Here is a 20,204-nt window from a genome sequence, read left to right as displayed (position 1 = left end):
TCCTCCAGTGCTGCTTTTCCAGTACCTCACAGGAAATAATCTGAGAGACCCTATGAGGGGCTCATGTTGGGCACAGCCAGCCACAACCCAGGGATTGGGGAGAGAGTGGTGCACAAGAGAAGAGCTGGAGAGCATGGGGGAAATGGGAGGAGGAACTGATGGAGAGAATCTCCCACCACATGTAACTGTGGCAGTCCTGCAGGTCCAGCAGGCAGCCTCCAGCTCATTTTTAGTGGTTATTTGCAAACGTGACAACACAAAGCATGCTTTCACCCTCAGTGCACGCACAGCGTGGAAGGGCTGAGCTGCTGTGGGGCTGTCCATCCCACGCTGAAATTGGACGCCTTTCTGGAAATGCACAGAGCGTCAGCGATTGGAAATTCATCGCTGTTTCCATTCAGAACAAAGTATTGGGTTTCGATGACAAAGAATCAGGAGAATGCCTTTTTGTGGTGAAGGATGAAATGTCATTTTAGATGCTGTTTCTGGGCGACTTCCACGCGCCTGCTGGCAGCTGATATTCACACAACGGTAGCTTCTTCCCCAGCTATCCGTGTGTTTCTTGCATGCTTTGCCAGGGCTCTGCTCACCTCACACCATCTCTTTAGGGATTGGACAGGATGATCTCCAGATGTCCCTTCCAGTCCCTGTGATCCCATGATTTCATCTCTTGCTCTTGCCACCTGGTGAGGGGACAGGGTTATAACGGCAACCTGCACTGAATCTCATTCCACTGGACCAAATGCTTCAGTGCTCACTGAGTTTCCCGAAGGCCAAGCATAGGCATGTAGTCTCAGAACAAGCTGTGTGATAGCAGAAACCCTTCCCAGAGTGCCCAGGACCTGAAGCCAGCATTCTTCCTATGCCATTGTCTGCTTTCCTTATGCTGCCCCACACAAGGGTGCTGGTCCTGCTCACATCCAACAGACAGAACAAATCGTCAAAACCCGTCAAGAAGGGTGCTTTTCTGGCCAGCTATTTTCCACCTTGGGAAATGACTCCTTTCTCTTGTTCTCTCATACCCCTCCACCCCAGAGCTAGGCGGTTTGTTGTGTTTGCAATTGCAGCTAGAGCTCAAATGCTGTTTCACCCTTTGACGTCTGGGTTGTTTCTCATTTTTCAGTTTTCCAAAGCTTCACAAAACCACACGTTGCCTGGGCAGAATGACATGTCACATGAAGCAAACCTATTTTTAATCCCTTTCAAACCAGGCTGTCTGTGAGCTGACCTGGTGACCATTGTTCTTTGTATTATCGGGTGAGGTTGATAGGACGTATTGGTTACCTTTCCCTGCACCTTTAATTATTCACCGAGTGGAAACAATGAGAGACATTCCTTTGTCTCTGTGTGTTTATGCAGATGAACCCGCTGTTCTGGAGGCGGAAGACCTGGACCGAAAAGTCATGAGGCTTGGAGGGGGGCTGGACCCAGACACCATCTCCTTGGCCTCTGTCACAGCTGTCACCACCAATGTCTCAAACAAGAGGTGAGGGTTGTGTAAGCCGGAAGGTGATGGCACACTTTGCATCCCATGTCCAAGAGATGAGATATACTGAAAATCACGTTCTCCTGTGCAAGCAGTGTTTTTGGGAAATATCCAACCTGCTATAAAGAGCACTCATGTTCAGCGATGGCTTGCAGCCTCCGGTGTTAAATTCTTCAGACTCAAAAAGAGGAGGGGCTGCCATTGCTCTGTCATGGTTTGCAGTGAGTTGACCTATCGTTTGACTGAGGGTTTCTTCTGCCCCTCCAAAGGTCCAAACCTGACATCAAAATGGAGCCAAGTGCTGGGAGGCCGATGGATTACCAGGTGGGTGACAACTCTGTGTCTCCAACCACAGCTCACAGGGGGGAGGACATTTTGCAGGCGTTAGGGTCAGCAGCACTATTACTTGAGGAGCTGAACCTCCTCATTCCAAAGTGCATCCCCATCTGCCCAGGGAACAGCTCTGGGACCAGGAGGAAGGACTGGAGCCACTTGAGCACCTCTGGGCTTGCTGGTGCCAGCATGATCCATAAATTGGTTTCTCTTTTCATTTTCACCAAGCTGTGCTGATTCAGCAGCACTTTGGCTTTCTGCAACAGCAACACATCCATGGGGATTTCTTAGAAGGATGCGAACAAAGATTTCTGTGATAGATTTATTGCAGAACATTTGCACCATCCACTTTGCAGCCCCAAATGAAATCAAACAGGAGAAGCAGTGACAGAAGAAAGTGGAAGAGGTTTAATTATGTGTGTAATGAACACAGAGAGAAGAGTGAGACACAGGAAGCAATGTGCTGGGTTCAGGAGTGATGTAACCAGAACATAAAGAGGAAGGGAAAGATGCCAAGCAAATTTCAACTGGAAGAACATAAGGACCAATTAGTTGCCCACTGTGAACAAGAGGATTACATGGGTGGTTTTAATGGGGGAAGGTGAATCTCTCATTTGTGATCAAAGTACTTACCTGGATAACCTCCAGAGGGGCTCAAGGTGTTACTGTACACTGTGATGCCCAGTATGTGAGCAGTGAAAATGTGCTGGGTTGGTTTGGCTGCTGCACCATTGGGCGTGGGATCTCTCCACAGATCAGCATCACTGTCATCGAGGCCCGGCAGCTGGTTGGGCTCAACATGGACCCCGTGGTCTGCGTGGAAGTTGGGGAGGAGAAGAAGTACACATCCATGAAGGAATCAACCAACTGTCCTTACTACAATGAGGTTGGTCTGTTCTCCAGCAATGGTCATCGCTCCCACTCTTCTGGTGCTACATTGCTATTAGTTAAATGGGGTTTCTTGTCACCTAGGTTTATTCTCCATTAGGGGAGGTCAGGTGGAGGTTAGAGAAAGATGGCAGGGGCTTGACCCTAAGCTGAAAGAGCTCAGGGATCACTGCAACACCACTCTCAGACTTTGGATTGGATTTGGGTGGTGCTGTGAGGAGTTAGGGGCATAACCAGACCTCCTTGGGAGTCTCTTCCAGTACCGGATAGTCTATGGTTCTCTAACAGTTTTTTAACCCAAAAGGAGCCGCTCTTCTGCCTTCACACCTCTTCTTTCTCTTTCAGTACTTTGTCTTCGATTTCCATGTGCCCCCAGATGTCATGTTCGATAAGATCATCAAGCTGTCCGTAAGTGAGCATGCTGGCATTGCCCTTTCCTCTGAGCTTTGGAAGAGTCCATTTTGCTCATGCACTGTGGATGAATTTGAGGTCCCTGTCAGGAGCAGAGGTGTCTGGCCCTACAAGCCCCACCACTTTTGCAGACGTCTGGTCCCCCTCTATCACTGCCCTCATTGTTACGCCACCCAGCTGTGCTTGCCGTCCCCTCCAGAGCTGATGACTGGTGTGTCAGAACCTCAGCCTGTCTTGCTATGTGTTTTGGCTTTTGTGGAAGCAAGATGCTCCCAGAGCATGAAGCTGGGCAGAGCTATTGCTGATATACAGGACTACAGTTTTTAAGACCAAAACAGCCCTTCTAGAGTCATGGAGGGCAGTGAGCAAGGAGATTCATAGAGTCACCAACCAAACCACACTGATCAGGAGCCTGTACATCTATCCCAGGAACAGACTGGCTTTGCAATTTCTCTCACTGACGGAATTAGAGCATCGATTTCAATCATCCTAAAGACCCTTCCTTCAAGTGAACGTCCAGTGTTTGTTGCTACGTATCATGTTTCAAAGATGAATTTGTTTGCACTGCTCCCATTTGATCCAAGTCCATGCTTGTGAGAGTGCTAAGCAAGAGCTGCCAACCTGGCTGTGCCTTGCAGAGTCCATACTCACAGTGAGGTCCTGTAAAGACCAAGGAGAACACATCAGCTCCCTTCCTGTCTGACACTGAACTCTTCTGAAAAGAGTCCTGGGACCCCCACGGCATGCACAAACCTTTGACTTTTCTTCCCCTCTCAATTTCCAGGTGATCCACTCAAAAAACCTCTTGCGTAGTGGGACTTTGGTGGGCTCCTTCAAGATGGACGTTGGGACAGTTTACACCCAGCCTGGTACGTCACCACAGTTAGCCAACGTGCCTACATGCACCACTGAGAAATGTTTTTGCAAGGGATCCTGCAGGCACTTCTTTCCTCTGGTGATGGTAATTTACTTTAATTAGAATCCAAGATGTAAGTAAGCCACTCTGGCTCCTCCAGAAAAGATGGCATACCCCATCTGAAATAAGCCACAACAGGCAAGCTGAGATGCTCCCTGGCTGTGCCAGCTCTCCACTGCCCTACTGAAGATGTCCAGGTTATTTAAGTAAGCAAGACACTGCCCGTCCAGATAGCCAGATTTCATAGAACTATAGAATCACCTGAGTTGGAAGGACCACTAAAGATCACCTAGCCCAACTCCTCTGCAATGAACAGGGACACCTACAGCTCCATCAGGTGCTCAGAGCCCTGTTCAGCCTGGAATGGATCTTGCCCTATGTAGCTGGCATTTAAACCAATAGAGAGAGATGGCACATGTGCAGTGACAAAGAGAAAGAGGTTGATTAGAGCTGCTGCCGTGTTGCTGGCTGATGGTAAAGCCCTCAGTCACTTCTCACAGATGGGCCCTATGAGCGCTCATAAAATCTGTTGTGCAATTATGGGCTTCGTTTATAGCACATCTGTTTCAGGAAACCTGTTTTATAAAATTGTAAAAGAGCAGTGAATGCCTTTGGCATCCTGTCCTCAAGTGAGGGCAGTGAAAGCTGCTGTGGATGGGATTCATTTAAAGAATTGTGTGAAAGAAGTCCAAAGCAGTCCCTGGAGAGCTCATTTAGTCCATGCCCTCACTGCTCCCTGCCACATTCCCCAGTATACTTCTGCATGAAAAGACCAGTCCCTGAATTCAGGAATCATATTGGTCCTGGCTGTGGGACTGATAAAGAAAATGCACATCCAGGAGACCTGTAAAAAGCTAATTCTGCATGGAAATAGCACTGCCTCTTGGATGGCCCAGTGCTTGCAGTATGGCAGAGCTGAGCACATGATCACACCTGCAGAAAAGATACCTCCAAAATCTGCAAAAATCACTGTCTTTGTCTTTAATTTCAATATTCCATATTCAATTATATTCCAATATTCTGTACTCTGTATTTCTTCCAATAAATGACAGTCTTGTCCTCTGGCTTCCAGAGCACCAGTTCTACCACAAATGGGCCATCCTTTCTGACCCTGAGGATCTCACCGCTGGGCTGAAAGGTTACCTGAAGTGTGACATCGCTGTTGTGGGGAAAGGGGACAATATCAAGACACCCCACAAAGCCAACGAGACAGAGGAGGATGATATTGAAGGGTATGGGAGGAAAAAACAAGGGAGTGTAAAACCTCATCCTAGCCCTAAATGCTTTGTGCTAATTAAATATCTCCTTGTACAACCACAGGCTTTCAAATCCATTTCTCAGCCACTCACCACGATCTCAGACTTGTGGCAATGTGCTAGGGTCGCTTTCTTGACTTGTTCAGGGGCTTGAAGCACTGCCTGAACAATTTTAGGTGTTGTTCTGTGCTGTAGTCATATTTTGCCATTTTTCTTGGACAAATCTGGCAACTCCTCCAGAGATTTTGTTTGCATTGTACCCCATGGCTCTCATTTCTTCTCCCAGAAGAGGAAAGCAAATTCTTCTAATAAAAGCCATTTGGTGGAGTTTGATTCTCACCCCAAAATACACACCCCTTCTATCATGACAAAGGAAAAGGCTCTTTGTACATCTCACTTGGCAGGTTGGCTTTAGATGTCTAAATTAATCTGAGCTTAATTGCCCTTTTTATCTTCTTTCCATCTTCCCACAGCCTGTGCTCAGGAAGCAAGCTAACTTCATTCACCTTCTTCAGCAAGGCTCTCTGCCAGCCCCAGCAGCTGTTTACAACCCTATTTCTTGGCTGTTGTTGCAGGAACCTCCTCCTACCAGATGGAGTTCCTCCAGAGAGGCAGTGGGCTCGTTTCTACATCAAGATCTATCGAGCAGAGGGCCTGCCCCGTATGAACACCAGCATCATGGCCAACGTGAAGAAGGCTCTCATTGGGGAGAACAAGGACTTGGTAGACCCCTATGTCCAAGTGGCATTTGCAGGGCAGAAGGTGGGTGAGAACCAAGGTGGTTTTGGGAAGTAATGTGAGCAGGACCAGCCATTGTGCTGGTGTCTGGAGACAACCTCATTTGTCCTTGCATGATAACGCTGAGATGTGTGGCAAAATCACATTGTTTGCTGCATGTCATGTTCCCCCTTCTTGTGCAGACTATGATGGGTTTGCAGCCATCTCCAGCAGAGGAAAAGAGCTAGTTTCTTGGGAGAGGAAGAAGATGAAATGACCCTAATGTGGTCATTAACATGGGAAGAGTGCAGGATGTGTCCTGGTTTTGACTGAAATAGAGTGTGTTTTTTTTGACTGAAATAGAGTTAATTTTCTCCATAATGTTTGCTATGATGCTTGTGACCTCCAGCAACCACAGAGATATCAAATATCTTCCTCGTCCCACTCTGCAGGGGAAGACATCAGTGCAAAAAAGCAGCTATGAGCCTCTTTGGAATGAGCAAATCATCTTCACAGAAATGTTCCCCCCATTGTGCAAGCGGATAAAGATCCAGATCCGAGACTCAGACAAAGTCAATGATGTGGCCATTGGTACCCATTTCATTGATTTGAGGAAGATCTCTAATGAAGGAGACAAAGGTGAGGCTGAAGTGGGGTGTGGGATCTTCTTCACAGCAGAGAGGTATCCCTTGGGCAGAGATAGCAAAATAGCTCAGGCTCTCTTCCCAGTCCTGGAGGTAGCTGCTTCTTGGTTGGAGTGACCAAGACTTACTGCAGTTGAAGTCACTGGACAAGAGCTCCTTGAAAATCAAGCCCAATCATAAGCCTTCAGACCCACATTTGAATGCAAAGACATTAAAAAACAGTTCCAAGGACCTGTCGCCATGGATAGATGAATATCTGACAGGCTTCCACTTTCACACATAAACGAACATGTGAGCACACATAGGCAGGAGCATCATGAAGCCGAAGATGGCTCTTTGAAAAAGAACTAGTGGGGAGTTCTCTCTTCTTTCTTGACTCTCAGATTAGGAGGCATGCCCAATGGGAGACTCACCTCTTTAGACTGATGCACTGCAAAGTACCCATCACTGCCTTCACCCCAAAACTGTTTTCATATGTAATTGCAAAAATGCATATGCATCTCCGTGCACACATATGCATATTCAAGTCCATGTTACCATTCACAGCAGGAAAGTGATGATCCCGAGACAAAGATGTGCCCTTCTTCTTGCATACCCCCTTTTCTACCACCATACCTGTTCTCCTGCAGGTTATCTGCCCACCTTTGGCCCCGCGTGGGTGAACATGTATGGCTCCACTCGGAACTACACTCTGATGGATGAACACCAAGAGCTGAACGAAGGATTGGGGGAAGGCGTCTCCTTCCGGGCCAGGCTTCTGATGAGCCTTGCTGTTGAGATACTGGATACCAGCAACCCAGAGATCAACAGCTCCACTGAGGTGCAAGTGGAGCAGACCACACCAGTTGCTGATGTGAGTCTCCCCTAACTCTATAGCTGGCAGCGAAGAGTTCTGGATCTCATTCCCCTTGGCTGCTTACCTCTGGTATCACAGATAGGATTTCATTTAGTATTATGCTAAATGTTCTGCTGTCTTTGCTCTGTGTACACAGATACATCCATTCTTGTCCTATGTAGGAATGCCCACATATGTCAGTCTGTATGAACCAGAGGTGAGAACTAGAAATGGAGCTGTTGGATGACAGCTCATGTTCTGTGTAAAAGCTCTCCTTTGAGAATGGAAAAGTGAAAAGTGGTCTCATCTCACCTCTAGAGGAAATTAAGCCACCTGGAAGTAAAGCCATTCGATTTCTGAAAGTGCATCCAAACAAAGGTTTCACCAAGGTTGGATTGTCTCAGTTTGTGAGCAAGCTTGAACTCATATCCCTGAGTGTCCTTTAGACAATCTCCCATGAGCAAGGGATGGCCAATCTCAGTTAAACCACAAATATCAGGCTAAAACTTCTGGTCAAACTCTCTCTGCAGAGATTCTAGAGACAGTTCAGGCAGACATCTGCCCCTCACATGGGTCAGGCTGAAGGACACAAAACTCCGTGTTTCCTTAAAATCCAAACAGAGCTTATGAGAGTGCTCAGATGGACCAGATAATGAACCCCTCTGCCCAGGTCTCAGTGTCCCTCTGGCTGACCCAAACCGTGATCTCTGGGATTTATCCTGCAGAACTGCACTGGAAAGATGGAGGAGTTCTTTCTTTTTGGAGCCTTCTTGGAAGCTACCATGATCGACAGGAAGATCGGTGACAAACCCATCAACTTTGAGGTTACAATAGGTTGGTTTTTTTCTTGGTGAGGGTGGTTTTGAAGCACTCCTTGTGGGGAATGAGGGATCCAAGGGCAAGAGCAAGGTTTCTTCCCCCCTTTTCCATGCCAGAGCACGTGCTTCTGAGACTGACCACAAGGGGATGGCATTCATCCCTCCTTGAAAAGGGGCCTGAGCAGGGCGTGAACGCCCATCACTAATTTGTGGTTTCTGGGCAAAGGTTCACACAGTTGAACTCAGCTGCCCTGTGGAGAAAATATCTCCCAGCTTGAATGAAAGGCAGGTGACAGAGCCCACTTAGCCCCCATGGGAGTTACACCCCTGTGACTTCATTTCGTTTTTCATTCTTAAGGCAACTATGGGAACCAGATTGATGGCATGACCAAACCTGTCCTGCGGAGGAAGAAGGAGGGAGGGGATGGGGACGAGGAGGAGTCCGAGCTGCTGCACAACTCCAGTGAGGATGAAGTTGATGAGGATGGAGAGATGGTCTCTGTCTCCTCATCTCAGCCCATGAAGCCCCTGGTTACAGACAGGTAAGTCTTGAATTCACCTCTCACCCGTGTGACCAGCTGTACACCCAACACTTGGCTATCCAGCACCACCAGTGCTCTAGCCCTATGATTGCTGCAACAAGCTGCCTTTTTTAATATCACCTGGGATCTTAAAAACTAGATGAGGTTATGGACACCCAGAGAGGAAGGGAGGATAAAAAAAAATTGTAGGAACAAGTTACTGAGAACGAGTTAGGCAGGAAATTGGGGTAAAAGACCAAATCCCCTCAGTCTCGCTAGCCTTCAGCATCTCTCTTTTGGCTCAGTCTGTCTACAGTCATTGATCAGAAAGCCCCAAACTGAATGGGATCAGCACACGTCTTTGTGTGCCCAGGCTTGACACAGACCAGGCTTGCATACAAGGGACTCATACTCAGGAAAGCTAATTGGATATAACCTAATGAGATGTACTTAAACTGGATTATTTTAATGATATTTTATCAGTAGATAAGTGCTAGTTATCAGAATTAATTGGCTAAGTTAATTCAATTTGGAAACAAAACACACCACATTGAACTAAGGCTATCTGTGCTTCGGATGAAGTCTGCATGAGATTCCCTCTTTTGTTCACCAATTCCTTGGGAAGGTGAACGCTGCAAGAAGAGGAGCAGCATCACACATCTGTGAGCCCATCTCCCTGGGCTCCATCTTCCCCTAGGTGAAGGCCCAAGTTGTTGGGAGCCTCACGCTCAGCCATGGGGCAGTGCTGACATATTCTGTCTGTAAATGTCACTGATGGCTTTAGCAGATGCTTGAGGTTCCGTGATGAGCCTATGCCAATGCGTCAGCCCCAACAAATCCAGTGCAGGGAAGCGTGCTGGTGGAGATGCAGCCTCTCTCCTTGAAGATGTAGTGTAGATCAGTCTGGCCTCCCAAGTCCTCCATCCCCATCACAGCTCTGCCTCCCAGAAAGAGACAGGGGACACAGGCTATTCTTGCCATCACTATGACCACCATGGAGTATCTCATCTGCCTCCTCTTGCAGGAACTACTTCCACCTGCCGTACTTTGAGAAGAAGCCCTGCATCTACATCAAGAGCTGGTGGCAGGATCAGCGCCGCAGGCTGTATAACGCCAACATCATGGACAAGATTGCAGACAAGCTGGTCAGTACGTGCTGGGGAGGGAGGGAGTTGGGGCATGGGGTTAGCCATGGGGCACATCCAGGCTCCCTGAGCATCTCTGCAGCTTGCCACAAAGCAGGGACAAATCACGGTAGGGATCCACTAGACAGCTTGTGCAGAAATGGAGAAGTTCCCTGATATGAAGCACTCCACATTTTGAACACTTCCAAAACCCAGAAGCTTTCTCAGTTTACTTTCTCAGTTAGACCCAGGAATTCTCATATAGAGCAGAAGAGCAGGAAGGCTTCCCCTCCACAGACTGCAGGAGTGAAGCCGCTTCTCTGGCAGAGCCTTATTAGTCATCTCAGCTAATTCCTGAGGAGCCTCTATATCAGCTCCAAATTGGTGGGGTCAAAGCAGGCATCCAGTTACAGAATCTTAGAAGAGACCTTAAAGCCCACCCAGTTTCAGCCCCTGCTGTGGGTAGGGACACCTCCTGTCAGATCAGGCTTTCTAGGGCTCCATCCAGCCTGGCTCTGAACATCTCCAGGGATGGAGCAGCCGCAGCTTCTTTGGCAGCCTGTACCAGGGCCTCACCACCCTCATCATAACAGATTTCTTCCTAATACCTACTCTAAATTACTCTTTTGGTTTAATGCCATTACTCCTTGTCCTGTCACTACACCCCCTGTCTAGAGCAAGGAGTAGAGCAGAGGAATCCAAGCAGGATCGGTAAAGAGAAAACCTAGCAAATCCAGCCAGGATGATGTGGGAGCTGTTCCCATCATCCAAAGCTGCCTCCCACAGCCTAACCTGTCCCAAACCCAAGTCCTGAAGTCATCACATGTGAAAAAGCAAATAGGTGCTCCCACTAGCAGCCCCCTATGGGGTTGCTCCCTGTAGGACTGGACCTCACCCCCACTGCCCCCCTCTCCACTTCCCCTATCCCTGCTGCAGGAGGAAGGGCTCAATGATGTGCAGGAAATGATCAAGACAGAGAAACCTCATCCAGAGCGCCGGCTCCGAGGGGTCCTGGAGGAGCTGAGCAGCGGATGCTTGTGAGTAAAAGATGGGCAGTAGTGCTGTACTGCAAACCCCTGCTTTCTGTGTGGTTATGGGCAAGGTTGTGGAACTGAGGTTGTGATCTCATCACGACTTATCCGCTGGAGGATAGGTAAGTATTTCATTGCATTGGCACAACACCACATGGGTTGCCTTTTGGCTTGGAGTGGTGCTTATGTCTGCACACCAATAATCCCAAAACAGCAACAGAAGCCTCGATATTGTGGCCTCTGTGTGCTGGTACTTGAATGGCACGTACTCTCCACGTACAGCACCACACTGGGAGCCAAAAAGCTGCCTGGAAATGATTGCATTCCAAATGGGGACCAAAGACATTCATGCTTCCCTTCCCACAGGCGCTTTGTGACGCTGGCTGACAAGGACCAGCACCACTCTTCTCGCACAAGGTTGGACCGGGAGAGGCTCAAGTCCTGCATGCGGGAGCTGGTGAGTGTGATTCAGATGGGAAGATCTGAGACTAATTCTGACCTTGATAAAGCTATGGGGAATTTGCTCTTTGGGCATGGTGGTTTCCAGTTTCTATGCAGTGAGGGTTTGGGGTTTACTGCTGGATGGAGGAGCCCAAGAGCTCTTGAGTCTTGCATGGATCCTAGGGACACTTGGGGATCCACGACTGCTTCTCTTCCGCTATACTCTGCTTTGCCTTGGGAAGGAATCCAGAAGTACTAGCAAAGAGCCCTACTGGTCTCAAATAGCTGAGGAAATTGGAGAGAAGGACTTTGGGGGGAACCTTGCAGAGCACAGCTGTTCCAGCAGTAGAGCTGGCCTACATATCTGCTGCTGGTAGCCCAGCTCTTTGCAAAAGCGTTAGACATGCAAAAGAGACGTGCAAAGACCAGCTTATCCAGCTGACACAGCCAAGGACACCAGCTTCCACAGACAACTGCACACTACAAAACTATGCATTTAATGCGTGAGAGCCTTCATGGCCCCTATTCTGAACTGTCTTGGACTTTCACTGCAGGAGAACATGGGCCAGCAAGCCACGACTCTGCGGTCGCAGGTGAAGAAGAACACCATGAAAGACAAGCTGAAGCAGGTGCAGAACTTCCTGCAGAAGCTCCGTTTCTTGGCAGACGAGGTGCGTTCCCCTGCACAGAGGGAGCAGCAAGGCACTGACACAGCAGCCAGGGCCCAAGAGGAGCACTGTCTGCAATGTGTATAGGTGCAAGAGGTCCTCGTGGCATAGGTCTTGCCCAAGGAGCCTCTCCAAGTCTATAAACTGCCCCCATGGAGCACTGCTGGACTGGAATGGATCAGTGCTAAAACTCTTCCTCTCAACATCTTTCATAGTAGGAAACTGAGATATGGTCTCTGCCTATGAGCCCTCATGGTCACTGAGTAATGAGGAAAGATAAATCTTTAGTCTTCTAACCCCCAAAGTTATTATTTTGATTAAAACAAATATAAATCCCAGTTTTTTTTCTAGCTAAGCTTCACGCTGCTGAGCTTATGTCTCAGCTGCTTTGCTTAAGCAGACGAGGTTCTCCAGTGGGAGGCTCAAAGTCAATGGTCATAATGTGGCACTAGGGGCATCCATCTGCTGTGGGATCTGCTGAATTTGCCCTACAAAGCTCTGCAACCTTGCCAATGCCTCATTAGTTCAGAAAGAGGGCCTGACAGGTCTCTGGTTTTGTTCACAGCCCCAGCACACCATCCCCGACATCTTCGTCTGGATGATGAGCAATAACAAGCGCATTGCCTATGCCCGTGTCCCTTCTAAGGACATCCTCTACTCCATTGTGGATGAGGAGATGGGCAAGGACTGCGCCAAAGTGAAGACCGTCTTCCTCAAGGTGTGTGCCTGTCTTCCCAGGGGGAAATGCAGCCAAGAGGAGGGGGATGGAGAAGAGACAGACCAGGAGAGTGGGAGATAGAGATGAGAGAACTGAGGGTCCAATTTTGCTGGTCCTTGAATAGTAGGCATAAAAGGTCCACTGTTGGTAGTGATAGAAACCTGCTGCTAGGAAGGATCTTATCCAGTTCAGTAGGTCAGAAATGTCTGGAAGAGGAACAATGTTTGGTCCAGCTAGCCAGAAAAGGGAAATCTGGTTTGGAAAGAGCAAGTCAGTGCTGCAGGAAGAACATCTGGAAAAAATGAGGATGGGGTCCTCGTGTTTAAGTGGCAGGGGCGCAAGCAATGTAGTGCAGTGAAGTGTGGTGTGAGGTGGTCTGTCCTTCTCCAAGGCTTCCCCTGTCACCCTATAAACTTCTCTGTTCTTTATGCCCAGCTGCCTGGGAAGAGGGGTTTCGGACCTGCCGGCTGGACAGTTCAGGCCAAGATGGAGATTTACTTATGGCTGGGCCTCAACAAGCAGCGCAAAGACTTCCTGAGTGGTTTGCCCTGTGGCTTCGAGGAGAAGAAGACCACCAGAGGCCAAAACCTGCCGTCCTTCCCTCCCATCAGCCTTCTTTACACCAGTAAGAGCTTCCCACCCTTGGTAGGTCTGGGAATAGGACATGGAGAGGGCAGGAGGGAGCCTGCTTGGACACCACTTGGGATGAGGGCCTTCCAGTTGTCCCATTCTGCACCCATGCGAGCTGGGATGCAGGAATTATGTGCCCTCTTCCCTGCTTCCCTGTTCTTAGCTGTCATTCTGCATATCAACAGTAGGATGCTGAGGAAATTCTTATCCACCTGGGACTCATGTTTTAAATGTATTTCCTTCGTTAGTGCTGGTCCTGAGCAAAAGGAGACTGCTGAGGTCTTGCTCTCCAGGCTGAGCCCCACAGCTGGGCTCCAGTGTTGTGCAGCAAGATGCCCCACTTCCATTCTCTGTTGCAGAGAAGCAAGTTTTCCAGCTGCGAGCCCACATGTACCAGGCCAGGAGTTTATTTGCTGCTGACAGTAGTGGCCTTTCAGACCCCTTTGCCCGAGTCTTCTTCACCTCCCAGAGCCAATGCACTGAGGTAAACATCATCTCCTGACCTGGAGGGCTGGAGGTTTCTGGGGTTGGTGTGACAATTGTCCCATCAGCTCTACATCCTGCTCCCACGTCACAGGTCTCATGACTGCTAGTGAATCATGGGGGAGGTTAAACACGGTGTGGGAAGGTTGTTATGACACTGGGGCTTGGCTGTTTCCAAGGGCCCTGTTGGAAGACCCTTCCCCAGCAGCACCTTCAGAACACACCCCATTCACCCGCACACTGCCTTCCTGCATCCCTGTGACTGCAATTTCACCTGCCTGGCTAGGAGGAACTGGAGCATGCTGAAAGCCCATTCCCATGGCTGCCTTTGGGACAGGGAAACTGAGACCAACATCCAGCCTGCTGCCTTTCTGTAGAGTCCCAACCCTGGGCTGGAGCTGTAAGTCCATCTTCCGTTCTTCTAGGTTCTCAATGAGACCCTGTGCCCAACCTGGGACCAGCTGCTGGTTTTTGACAATGTGGAGCTGTACGGAGAAGCCCATGAGATGCGGGACGACCCTCCTATAATTGTCATTGAGATCTATGACCAGGACACAGTGGTAAGATGAATCCTGGCAGAGAAAAATGCCACTAATTTTGATGCTATGCTCACAGGCCAGGAAGACAGTGCAGTAGGCACAGTGATGATGGGTTAACGGTCGGATTTGACCTTATTGGTCTTTTCCAACCCAAATGATTCTGTGAGGGTGCAAGAAGCATGTTTTCTTCTGATCCTTGCAAGAAGATACCCTCGCATTTCCCAGAGCATGAACTAGGAGCCGCTGCTACTCATCTCTTAGACAAAACTGAATGATATCTTATTTTTGGAGAGTGAAGCAAGAGTTTTTGTGATGTGGTGATTGAGGAGACATTACCTTAGTCTTTCCCTTCAAAGTAGCTGCTCAATCATGGCCTCTTTGCTGCTCCAGCCCTAGGCCATTTCTTTTTCCTTGAAGATGTTTATGACTTACAAAGTGCCTTCAGACAGGAAGTCAAAGCTGGCGCTAATCTTTGATGTCTCAAAAATGCAAAGAGGAAAGCTGAGATATATTGTGCTGGGCCAGCAAACTCGTGTACTCTTTCCTTCTCTAGGGCAAAGCTGATTTCATGGGCCGCACCTTTGCCAAACCAGTGGTGAAAATGTCAGATGAGCAGTACTGCCCACCACGCTTCCCCCCACAGCTGGAATACTACCAGATCTACCGGGGCAACTCTACAGCAGGAGATCTTCTGGCTGCCTTCGAGCTGCTCCAGGTGCCAGCAAGCACAGACTGAGAGAGGGGAAGTTGTAAGGGAGTGGGAATTAATCCATGCTTATGCAAAGAGTGTGTGTTCTGTACATCCTTGAAAATCCAGAAGGGCATAGCACAGCCACTGTGCCAGCAAGAGCTCCTGTGGAGTTATGCTGGTCAAGATGGTGTACAGCAAATCCCAGCTTTCTTCTAGACAGGACACCCTATTGAAGTCTTGTGTTAGCCCAAATTCTATACAGCATCACTGCAAGACATCATTAGATGTCTTGGTGCTCTCCAAGATGCCAGTTTGAACATTTCAGAGCTACGTGCCTTCTCCATCCCAGCTCTCACTTTTATTTCAAAGGGGACTTTATTTTGTGTGTCTGCCTGCCATGTCCTCAGATGCCCTGTGGTAATGGCAAGATCAGGGCAGCCTTGCAGATTACTGTTGAGTCTAGAGTCCTACCATCAAGGTGCTTTTCCTGTTTCTCTGTCCAAGCACCTTGCTCAAAGGCTTGTCCAAGTGTTTTGTTTTCCCACCTTCCATTCACACCTTGCCACAACCCATTCCTTCTGCCTAGAGCATTATGCCCCAGGTGTTCTGGGCTCTTCCCTTTATACAAAATAGAGCAGGAGGATGCGTGCTTACTGCACATCCATTTCATTTTCGTTCTTTCTTGGAGCTTCATAGAGAAGATGTGACTGTTACATTATTAAAGGTTTTCAAAGCTGGGTTGAGCAATCTGCTCTAGGGAAAGATGTCCCTGCCCATGGCAGGGGGTTGAACTAGATGGCGTTTATGGGTCCCTTTGAACCCCAAATGTTATATGATTCTACAACACAGTGTTCCTAATCCACACTGCATTTCTTCCAGATTGGTTCTGGGGGCAAGTCAGACCTGCCCCCAATTGATGGCCCCACAGACGTAGACCGAGGCCCCATCCTGCCGGTGCCACTGGGGATTCGGCCGGTGCTGAGTAAATACAGAGTGGAGGTAATTGCATCAGAGTGCCAGATCTTAATGTTCAAGCAGTGAGGTGGGCTGTGTGCATCCCACAAACTTGATCTTCTTGTGTTCAGTGAGGTCCCAGTGCAGAAAAGAAACTGCTGAAAGCAGCAGAGATCTTGGGTTATTCTGGATCAGCTGTGGGTTGGATTATGTGGGGTGTCAGACTGTGCTGCAGCCCCAGGCCATGCAGAGAAGAAGAGGAATGCTCAGGGATCCACAAGTCCCCAAGCAATGGCATTTGTTTCCATGGCATATTGCTTCTCAATACAGCTTCTTTATACCAACTCCTATGGCCCCAGCTAGACTCCATCCAAGGGCAGTCCTTCTCACACTCATGCTTTCTCCTCCTGTCCTAGATCTTGTTTTGGGGACTCAGGGACCTGAAGAGAGTGAACCTGGCCCAAGTGGACCGACCCCGTGTGGACATTGAGTGTGCTGGGAAAGGGGTCCAGTCAGCCCTCATCCAGAACTACAAGAAAAACCCAAACTTCAGCACTTTGGTCAAGTGGTTTGAAGTGGTGAGTGCTTCTCTTCCCCATGGGCCCTCAGCTGCCCCAGACTTTCTGAAGCCCCAAGTGATGGCTCCTAGCCCCTCGCTTCAAGATTCTCTGCAGCAACAAAGGACTTGATCTCCAACCCAGTTGGCCGTGGCCTTTCTCTGAGCGCTCCCAAGGCCCGCTTTGCTGAGCTGCTCTACACCTCCTCCTCTCCTATCTCTGCTTTAGTTCCTGCTGGTCTCTCCAACCACCCATGTCCAAACCCCACAGCCCACATCCATCCCTTGCTAACTGGCACACCTTTGCATCCCAGGACCTCCCAGAGAATGAGCTGCTCCACCCGCCCTTGAACATCCGAGTGGTGGACTGCCGGGCTTTTGGGCGCTACACCTTGGTGGGCTCCCATACTGTCAGCTCCCTCCGAAAGTTCATCTACCGCCCACCAGACAAGAAAGCCCAGCACTGGAATATGACAGGTACCAGCGTTGGGCCACGGGGACACAGCTTGTGGGGTGTCTGTGGAGCACCGCAGACAACTGAGGGGCATGGACAAAGAGGAGATGGGATGGCTTCTGTTGTAAGACAAGACTGCTTCATCCCTAACATCTACAATAAGGGCAGTGAGGCACTGGCACAGGTTGCCCAGAGGTGGTGGTGCCTCATCCCTGCAGACACCCAAGGTCAGGCTGGATGGGGCTCTGAGCACCTGATGGAGCTGTGGGTGTCCCTGTTCATTGGAGGAGAATGGGACCAGGTGGCCTTTAAAGGTTTCTTCCAACTCAGACCGTTCTGTGGTTCTATGATCTCTGTATCTTCATGACTACACACTTCCTATGTTCCCCAAGACTCAAGGTGAATTTGCTATGCTCTCTGCTGCTGCTGCTGCTGTTTGGACCTCTACTTGCATCTCTGTGTGCTGATATCTTCAGGGCAATCCCTTTCCATATCTCTTCTCTAGAAGTTGGGGCAGATATTAAAAACAAACTTTTCTTATCATCTGCTTTCCTTTGTTACAGCACCATCTTTTAATCATGCTATAAGGGTCTGTGCTCATTCCCCTGCCCCTCTCCTCTGAGCAAGGTGACCTTACATCACTCCTGCATGAATATTGCAACATCTTACCTGAGCTCTCAGTTTATTTTCTACTCCCTCCTTCTCTCTTGTTCCCTCTTTCTCTATCCTCTGTCCAGCTAAACAGCTCAAAGGCTATCTGGCAATGGCCAACGGGGCCCCTCGCTCTCGCCCCACAGGGGAGATCATTGTCAACATGGAACCTGAGGTTCCTATCAAGAAGATGGAGACCATGGTGAAGCTAGAAGCTGTGAGTATCTGTGTGTCAGAGCTATACTAACATTGCTTTCTTCACTGAACTGCCCATCTCTGAGGGATTTCCCCCAAAGGAGGATTGCTTTATCCTGTGCAATTACTGGGCTGGGTTGATGCTTGGAGTTGAAAGGTCTTGGGTCAGTACCAGTCCTACAAACAACCTCTTTCTGTTCTGGCTAGACTCAACTGTTTCTTGCTGTCCAGAGAAGGACAATTCTAGGTTAAGCAAATTAGACAGCTTCAAGTTTTCCTTCAAAAATGGTCAAATGAGAATGAGGACTTCCCTTCCTATGCAAGAAAAGCTCAAAGAGAGCAGAGTCTTTGTTGCATGGAATGGTGGTTCTCGTTGTAACCCAAGCAAGGTGTTTCCAAGGCAGAGATGAGTTTGGTGTGTCACAGCAGCATCACCCATGTACACAGATCTTTCCCAGCCAGGGCTCTGTGCAAGGCTTGTGGTACCTTACACCATGGGTCTGTGACTTTTCCAGCTTGCCATGCACATATGTGCCTGTGTATATGCAAACTCAGGTGAGGTTGCACCATTAACCTGCTCTTCCTCTCTGTTCTCTTCCACCCTGGGCGGCAGAACTCTGATGCGGTGGTGAAGGTGGATGTGGTAAGTGATGGCACTGCTCATCATCCCTGCTCCCAACCTCTACTCCCCATCCTACCCTTCTGAGCAGCTTTCAATGGACCATGCATCCAGCATGTGGGGACCAGTGGCATTTTGTCCCAGGGAAGAGATGGAGTAGCGTTGCCTGTTAAAGAACGTTGGCCTGGTCACCACAGACTGGGAAGCACTTCTGGACCAACACTTTCCAGCACTGCTGTTCCAGGAGGAGTAGGGCAGACACCTTCCTGGGAAGGAGGTGCTGGTTATTGCCATCACAACCAGGTGCCAGAACCCAGAGGGGTTTGTTGTGCCTCCAGGAGGACACAGGGTACTTCCCAGGCAGAGGGAGGATCGCTGCCACATACAGTGCTGTAGCATGAGAAATGCATGAATGAAATGGATGACGGATAGGAGATGTCTCAGGATGCTGGCACAGGATTGCTGGAGCCTTGGGCACCTCACTTTGCTGCTCAGTGCCTGTGTCTCTGTCTTTAAAAGAGGGAAAGTGCTAATGTGGCCATGCAGCCAGGAGGCACTGTCTGCTCAGGTTCTTTCCCCACCACCCTTCCACTACAAGATGTGTTTGATTTTCATCTGAATCCTCTTCTTTGCCTTTGCTACCCTTGTTCCCCTCAGTCTGAAGAAGAGAAGGAGAAAAAGAAAAAGAAGAAGAAAGGAGGAGGAGGAGGAGGAGGAGAAGAGATAGAAGAGGAGGAGCCAGATGAGAGCATGCTGGACTGGTGGTCCAAGTATTTTGCTTCAATTGAGACTATGAAAGAGGTGGGTGCTGAACAAAGGAGCGGGGGTATGTAGGCTGGAACAGGAGAACGCCATTACCTCCTGTAAGCAAGGCCTCAGCTCTCTCCAGCTGTTGGTGAGGCGTTCACTTGGCAGAGCTGAGCAGGATTCAGCTTCCTTGCACGCACTTGGTATGCACATGGTGTTGGGTTTGCAGGCAAACACAACTGATAACAGCATCACTGCTCAAGGCTACACCAAGCACCTTAGTGGCCAGACCTTAGCTCGCTGCTTGGATAGGAAAAAAGCTATGACCCTGAGTCAGGCATTTCCAGTGAGCGCAGAGCCTCTTAACACAGTCGCCCACTCCCTGCTTGCTTCGTTTCTCCCCCAGCAACTTCGGCAGCAGGAAGCGGCTGCAGCAGAAGCAGAGGAGAAGGAAGAGATGGAGATTGCAGACGGTAAGCAGCTTGCAAGCAAGAGAGGGAGTGGAGCTGCAAAGGGGAGGACCAGGGCTTGAGCACCCTGCCGGACCATGCATGTGGCCTTTTGCACTCATCCATTTGCAGCCTGGAGGCTCCTTGCCAGTCCCATCAGCAGGGCTGGAACAGGTTTCCCTGAGGACTCTCACCCATCCTTTCCGTATGTCCCACATTCATATGACAACAGGTTGCTGTGTTGCTTAGGCAATGCAAAATTTATTAGCTGAGAGAAGCATAGAGCCTGGTTCTATTATGAAGGCCAGCCTTCATATCATAAGAAAGATGAAGTGAAGTCTTGCCAAACTTGGCAAAGCTTCTTCATTGGGTTTGCTGTCATGGTAGGGATGCTGGGGGATGTCTTGCATCCCGCATCCTTCTCGTTCT

General features: G+C 49.2%; 1 protein-coding gene across 6 annotated transcripts in view; it reads left to right on the top strand.

The window, feature by feature from the left end:
* OTOF (otoferlin) overlaps positions 1-20,204 on the top strand; it is a 72,065-nt gene that overhangs the window by 40,901 nt on the left and 10,960 nt on the right. For 3 of the 6 annotated variants that reach the window (XM_052690826.1, XM_052690843.1, XM_052690854.1), the window contains 27 exons: positions 1,360-1,486; positions 1,756-1,810; positions 2,574-2,705; positions 3,053-3,115; positions 3,903-3,987; positions 5,107-5,266; positions 5,866-6,052; positions 6,460-6,646; positions 7,281-7,504; positions 8,212-8,320; positions 8,663-8,846; positions 9,850-9,970; positions 10,886-10,986; positions 11,347-11,437; positions 11,976-12,092; positions 12,655-12,807; positions 13,243-13,432; positions 13,797-13,921; positions 14,346-14,480; positions 15,013-15,174; positions 16,030-16,149; positions 16,521-16,682; positions 16,975-17,137; positions 17,912-17,982; positions 18,574-18,603; positions 19,237-19,380; positions 19,733-19,799. In XM_052690826.1, the coding sequence (XP_052546786.1) occupies positions 1,360-1,486; positions 1,756-1,810; positions 2,574-2,705; positions 3,053-3,115; positions 3,903-3,987; positions 5,107-5,266; positions 5,866-6,052; positions 6,460-6,646; positions 7,281-7,504; positions 8,212-8,320; positions 8,663-8,846; positions 9,850-9,970; positions 10,886-10,986; positions 11,347-11,437; positions 11,976-12,092; positions 12,655-12,807; positions 13,243-13,432; positions 13,797-13,921; positions 14,346-14,480; positions 15,013-15,174; positions 16,030-16,149; positions 16,521-16,682; positions 16,975-17,137; positions 17,912-17,982; positions 18,574-18,603; positions 19,237-19,380; positions 19,733-19,799 (3,465 nt within the window). Of the gene's footprint in view, positions 1-1,359; positions 1,487-1,755; positions 1,811-2,573; positions 2,706-3,052; positions 3,116-3,902; positions 3,988-5,106; positions 5,267-5,865; positions 6,053-6,459; positions 6,647-7,280; positions 7,505-8,211; positions 8,321-8,662; positions 8,847-9,849; positions 9,971-10,885; positions 10,987-11,346; positions 11,438-11,975; positions 12,093-12,654; positions 12,808-13,242; positions 13,433-13,796; positions 13,922-14,345; positions 14,481-15,012; positions 15,175-16,029; positions 16,150-16,520; positions 16,683-16,974; positions 17,138-17,851; positions 17,983-18,573; positions 18,604-19,236; positions 19,381-19,732; positions 19,800-20,204 lie in introns of all 6 variants that reach the window. The other 3 variants (XM_052690821.1, XM_052690811.1, XM_052690835.1) reach the window with 1 other exon arrangement.

The sequence above is a fragment of the Tympanuchus pallidicinctus genome, unplaced genomic scaffold (assembly GCF_026119805.1).
Source record: "Tympanuchus pallidicinctus isolate F22 unplaced genomic scaffold, pur_lepc_1.0 scaffold1, whole genome shotgun sequence".
Lineage (NCBI taxonomy): Eukaryota > Metazoa > Chordata > Aves > Galliformes > Phasianidae > Tympanuchus > Tympanuchus pallidicinctus.
The sequence above is the reverse complement of the archived record's forward strand: the minus strand, read 5'-3'. Positions and strand labels throughout refer to the sequence as shown.